This window comes from Helianthus annuus, chromosome 7 (genome assembly GCF_002127325.2).
Source record: "Helianthus annuus cultivar XRQ/B chromosome 7, HanXRQr2.0-SUNRISE, whole genome shotgun sequence".
NCBI lineage: Eukaryota > Viridiplantae > Streptophyta > Magnoliopsida > Asterales > Asteraceae > Helianthus > Helianthus annuus.
In genome coordinates, this window is record NC_035439.2 from 147,437,465 (window position 1) to 147,443,769 (window position 6,305).

General features: G+C 34.4%; 1 protein-coding gene across 2 annotated transcripts; it reads left to right on the plus strand.

Moving 5' to 3' along the window:
• The first annotated feature begins 1,127 nt into the window (after nucleotides 1-1,127).
• On the plus strand, nucleotides 1,128-3,799 carry LOC110869192 (NAC domain-containing protein 7). Of its 2 annotated transcripts, none has more exons than XM_022118485.2 (4): nucleotides 1,128-1,376; nucleotides 2,227-2,419; nucleotides 2,532-2,806; nucleotides 2,960-3,799. In XM_022118485.2, exons 2-4 carry the CDS (start codon nucleotides 2,260-2,262, stop codon nucleotides 3,497-3,499), a joined length of 975 nt encoding a protein of 324 aa, XP_021974177.1. In that variant the 5' UTR covers nucleotides 1,128-1,376; nucleotides 2,227-2,259; the 3' UTR covers nucleotides 3,500-3,799. The 2 variants fall into 2 exon arrangements, with proteins under 2 accessions (XP_021974177.1, XP_021974176.1); XM_022118484.2 differs by having other exon boundaries at nucleotides 2,233-2,419.
• Nucleotides 3,800-6,305: the final 2,506 nt, after the last annotated feature.

Here is a 6,305-nt window from a genome sequence, read left to right on the forward strand (position 1 = left end):
GTTTGTTACTCTGATTAATATTTAATATTTAATGAATATATAGTATAATATAAAATAAATATGCGTAAACTTTTTTTATACATACAATGAGATAAGTATTAAATTTAGAAGTAATATACTCTTCATTTATTTTCCCATTTTATATTACCTTTAATGATAACTAAATGGTAAAAGAATAATAAAAAAAAAGAAAGAGGTTATAAGTTCAATATACCCGAGAACTGCAACATTTAACCGTTAAAAAATAACAAAAAAGTAACATCTACTAAAACTAAATATTCACAACTCCTAGCACCTGAATTCTCAAGCCTTGCTTAAAATACTTTTAATTCTCAACCTTGTAAAATCTTTTATATCATATGTACGTCTATTTAAGTTACTATGGCCATGTAATTTTAAGAAAGGCAGTTGAAAAAAATCCACATTGTTAAGACTCGAAACTATGATCCTTAATTTGAGTATAAGAGTATGTCCGATGGAAGCTACACAGAAGTCTGTCCGTCAATGTGGATCCCGCGTGGTAAATAGAGTCAAAGGACTTTTGAGTTTTTCATAACAAATGTCATAGTTAGTAACGACTACGACTACGGACCAAAAAAATGACGAGGATACATTTTAAAGAGAGAGATGGGAGCGTTCGTACCATAGAGGGAGATACTAACTTATGAAGTGACAATGCCACAATGGTATGTGGAAGTGACCATTCTATATAGCTCTAAGTTATACCCTTCATCCATTAACCTAAATATGTTTTTATTAAATGTTCATCATGTAAATTAAAATATAAATTTCAAAACTCCCTTCAAAGTAATCAATATAGTATTGAACTACAACACAAACCCCAAGTGGAAATGGGACTAGAATAGTGTCTCGATCAGTTGCTGGTGATCACTTTTCTAAAGGTCACCAGATATATATTATATATTCAGTGCAAAAATATCTTAGCCACAAATCTAGCCCCCATTTGACAATGAAAGACAAAGATAGCCTACAACAAACATTTCTAGACTTTACTTACCCATGTCATCATCTCTCATCATTAGGGTTTCTTTGTCTCTTCTCTCTCTAAACGTACCTCCATTTTAACTCACTTCTTCCACCTTTTATATATATATATATATATATAACCCCATTACTTCAGTGTCTATAGTTTTTCATCCAATCATATTCTTTCCCTCGGGGCCTAAACCATTTTGAGGACACGAATTGGTTCAAATCCCAAGGAAAATCAAGTATCTTTTGTGTTCTAGATCAAACAAGTTCAAAAAAAGTTCCAAGATCATTTGAAACCCTAGTTTCTTGGAGAAACTGCACTCGTCTCTTCCAAAAAGATCAGATTATAATCAAGTGTTCGCGTATAGAGTTCGATATTGTTCGTAAGTTCCTTCCCTCTCTGTCTAGTTCTTGAAAGTGAAGTATCTTATGGATTTAATGTGTTTTATAAGATATTAATGGTAGCTGATTTATTTTATCAAGTGATACATGTTATTAGATATTTAATACTCTTTCCACTAACTTTTGGATCATTTTCATCATCATGAAGCTCTAGCTTTTTTTACTTTTGTTTATAAGCTTTTGGTTGTGGTGAACCATATTTAGATGTATATATGGAATGGAAAAAGTTTTTCATAGAATTTGGGGACTGAATTTTAACCATGAATGTCTATTGAGAAAGCATGTTATCAATTGATCATACATGTTTCCTTTTATGTAGTTAGACTTCTTGTACTTGTTGTACAATTCATCATATATGTTTCCTTTTATGGTAGATCAAGATAACCTTAAACTAGCAATAACTATGATTGTGTGTTTAGTTTTTCAATTTGGAATTGTTAGAAGTGTGTTTAGTGATTATAGCTTGTGATAATGTTAGCACTAATTAAAAAAAAGGGTAAATGCACGGTACCCCTGACCGCGGGAGGGGATACCCTCCCCAGTTTGCTACCCGACCAAGCGCCTTGGTGGTGAATTCCCCAGTCTGCTCAGGGTAAGAATCGAACTAATTAGCTCAGTGCTATATTTGTTTGTTTGTTTCTTGCTTATGAAAGGGAAAGATGGAAACACATTCATGATAGTTAATTGTCTTTGAACCACTAGGAATGATTATTAGTATAATAAAGTTGGATGAAGCAGACATTGTATGCACAAAGTATAGTTTAACTTACATGTTTGTGCATTAATTGTGAAAGTTATAATTAACTGATCAAGATGACAATTGACTTGAAGGTACAGGTTCTACACTGATCGAAAGGGGAAAATATGAATACTTTCTCGCATGTTCCGCCTGGCTTTCGGTTCCATCCCACTGATGAAGAACTTGTGGACTACTACCTTAGGAAAAAGATTAACTCGATGGCAATTGAACTAGATGTCATCAAAGTTGTGGATCTTTACAAAATTGAGCCATGGGATCTTCAAGGTATGCTAACTACACAATAAATTTTGTTAACCACTTAATTAATATATGAATTAAAACCTATATCACAAATCGTTTTTAGTGAACGATGACGCTAATTTGTGAACTTAAATAGAGCTTTGCAGGCTAGGCACTGAAGAGCAAAACGATTGGTATTTCTTTAGTCATAAAGATAAGAAGTATCCAACGGGTTCTCGCACAAATAGAGCTACGGTAGCTGGATTTTGGAAGGCAACTGGAAGGGATAAAGCTATTTACTCTAAGCAGAATATGGTTGGGATGAGAAAGACTTTGGTCTTTTATAAAGGCCGCGCGCCTAATGGACTAAAATCAGATTGGATCATGCATGAATATCGACTTGAAACCGATGAAAATGCAACCACAACACAGGTATGAGTTTTATATATCCAATCAAGTTATGTTGTTGAAATTTAATTAGTTCTTAATCCAGTAAATATATTATGTCATCCAACTACTCTTTTTTAATGATTTTTTTAAAAAGTTTTAATGAACTTAATGCAACTTTTTTTTATTTGAAAACAGGAAGAAGGGTGGGTAGTATGTAGGGTGTTCAAGAAAAGACTACCCATAGTGAGGAGAGCAAGTGAGCATGAACCAATGTGGTATGATGATCATCAAGTCTCATCTGTGTCCGAAATCGACTCACCCAACTTAGGTAACAATGCTAATTACCAATACCCTTATTATGGTTCTTGCAAGATAGAACTAGACCAACAGCAAAATTACCAAATTACCCCTGGTCACTGCCTCCAACTCCCTCTTCTAGAGGCTCCAAAACTTCATCCAACCTTCAATTCTTCCATGTCTAATTACGCGATCGACATAAACCAAGGAAACATTAATTTGGAACCTTCTATGCTCACACAAGACCAAAATTTTAATGATCAAATGGCAGATTGGCGCGTTTTTGACAAATTTGTTGCATCACCATTCCTTAACCAAGGAGATGTTCCAATTAACGGAAATCACGATCAATCTTACCCGCATGCGGAGGAACAAATCGTTGTACCAGAAGACGTGTCAAACACCATCTACAATTGCCAGATAGATCAATGGAAATGATGGAAAAATCTCCTCTTGAAAGTATTAACACTTATTAATTCTTGTACATAATAAGGACCTAAATTGTCACATGTTTAAGTAACCTTATTAACCCTTGTACCTAGCTTTACATAGTGTATTATTCCCCTTTGATTAGCACCCTAAGTCAATTAAATTATTTTGATGGGTATTATTGTCCTAAATCCATCAAATATATATAGGCATGAGGGTGCTGCTGTATTTTATGATTACTTGGATCATAGCATTGTCTTTTATGTGTAATACTCATGGGTTTCATTATTATGCCTGTAATATCTGTAGCTGCATGCGTTTTTATTTCATAAAATTGTTGTTTATTTTATTATAAGAACTTTTGACTTTTTTAACGATGTTTAAAGTCGGTTTGAATTTTTTTCAAATATATAGTTATTGATTATTGATATTTTAGGGTTTGTTTTTATTTAGCCAGAACTTTTGACTTTGTTAACTATGTTTAAAGTCGGTTAGCTTTATGGGGGCGGGAGGGGGCGGCCGGGCCTTCCGAACTTTTCGCCCGTTAGTGGAGAGTATGTAGTTTTCGTATAAAAATTTTTGGGTATATACGTTTTTGACCCCCCGGTTTTATAGAAATTTTTGGTATATACGTTTTCGACCCCCCGGTCGGAAAACTCAAGCTTCGCCACTGAATAGATATAGATATCGATATTGTGGTTTAATTGATATAGCTAGAATAATGTTCACTTTTACAAATTTCTACCATCTATTGTTGTAGCCATTTGATATAGAACCTCAATCTCTAATGAGAAGATGCATGCAACTTGATCATTTGATTGAATTTACTATATATATAGAGTATATACCAGAATCTTTTAGTAAAGTACATAATATATGTTTGGATCAACTTAAATAATTGGCAATTTGGAATGTATTAATCCAAACTATAACTCACTGGCCGATAATAATCTATATGCATAACGTGACTGATGACACTCCTAACTTTCACTTTCCTTGTCAAGGACAATCCGACTCTAATGATAAAGTAACTCGGTTTGTCCTTTCTATTTGTGACGTTTCAAAACATTAATTTACAACACTGTTGATTATTTTGATTGAGATAAGAATCAGTCAATTGTCCGTTAGGGTCAAAGTAAAGTTACTTCTGATCCGTTAGAGTGACATTACCTTTGATAACGAAAGTGAAAGTTATGTGTGTTATTAGTTACATTGCCGGTACGGTGTATTATCGGCTAGTGCGTCGTAATTTGGATTAGTAAATTCTAATTTAGGATAAATAATTTCATATTGATCTTTTAGATATTGCTTTTAGTTCATGATTAATATAAAAGAAACACAATATGCTTGAAGATGAAGTTTGCCTCACAACACATGGACAGATAGGTGTGTGAGAGAGAGAGAATTCTAGATGGTTGCATATTATTAATCTATGGAACTTTCCTTTGAAGGCAGATAGGAATAATATATCCTTTCTTTTTTTTTCTTTTCTTTTCCTATTATTTTTCCTAATATCTCCTTTAGACAACAAAAGTTCTTCACAAACAATTGTGGACTCTTTTTACTTCAACTTTACAAGGGAATTGAATACAAGTCTCGACGGTTCTAGCTAGCTTGTCAAACTATAAAAACTCAAAACTGTGAAGTTTGAATCATAGATTGTCTACTAGTAGAATTATTTTCTACTAGTAGAATTATTTTCTACTAGTAGAACAGAAGTTCATCATAATTATTTAACCCACATTTTTAATGAGCGACTCGCTCATGAGCTACTCGATATTGATCCAAGCTTAAACGGGTCCAAGTTTAAACTCAAACATTTAATTATAGTCACGTCTACAATAATCGTTAGCATAATATTTGATTTAAATCCTAAGTTAGATTAGTCCTAAGGGTGCACGGGGTGTAAGCGGGGAGTCCATTCGGTGACTCCATTCACCTAAGAGGAACACCGCCGCCATCCCTTAGGTGAGTGGTTTAGGGGAGTGAAATGGGTGGGGATTCACCGAAGAGAGGGGGAGGAGAGAGGGAGGAGAGAGGATGAGTGGACCAATGAGAAGTTTTCTTTCCTTTTTTTTTTTTTTTAATAAAAAACCAAGTTACCTAAGAGGGGAGTGCCGCCATCAATTTAGGGTGTTAGGGGAGTTTAAGAGGGGAGTTGACGTGCCACACGAGGATTGGTTTGGCGTAAGAGAGGGGACTCACCTCTTAGGTGAGCACCCCTTACACCCTAAGCTTATATTAATTAAGGGGCCGTTTGGCAACATCTGAATGGTTAAGTGCTGAACTAGTAAGAGGTCTGCACCATTAAGTGCTGAACCAGTAAGAGGTCTGAACCATTAAGAGCCTATATAATGTTAACCGTTCAGAGGCAAATGTCTGACCAATTCAGCTTAGAGGTCTTAATCATTCAGACTCTGTATAAATCTTAACCATTCAGAGGCAAATGTCTGAACCATTCAGACATCTGGTCGTGAAACAAACAGTCTGAACCATTAAGTGTTGAACCAGTAAGAGGTCTGAACCATTAAGAGCCTCATTAAGAGGTAAACAAACAGCCCCTAATTGTATTATAGTTATAACCTAAGTATGAACCGGTGCCTTGTTCCCTAAGAAAGTCACACCAATTGATACCCATAGTATTATTTTTTTTAAACGCTTGTCGATTTACCAGGCCTAATAGGGGCTGGGACAAAACCCAACAAGTCCAACTAAAAAATAAATAAATAAATACCCATGTAATCATTTATTTGTAATGTAATGATCTTCAATGTAATATTATACAGATCTTATATTCTCTCAAACAAATCTCATT

Coding starts and splice junctions, on each gene's coding strand:
- LOC110869192 (XM_022118485.2), top strand. CDS start 2,260: ATGAATACTTTCTCGCATGTTCCGCCTGGCTTTCGGTTCCATCCCACT. Junction 2,420..2,531: donor TGAGCCATGGGATCTTCAAG/GTATGCTAACTA, acceptor GAACTTAAATAG/AGCTTTGCAGGCTAGGCACT. Junction 2,807..2,959: donor AAAATGCAACCACAACACAG/GTATGAGTTTTA, acceptor ATTTGAAAACAG/GAAGAAGGGTGGGTAGTATG.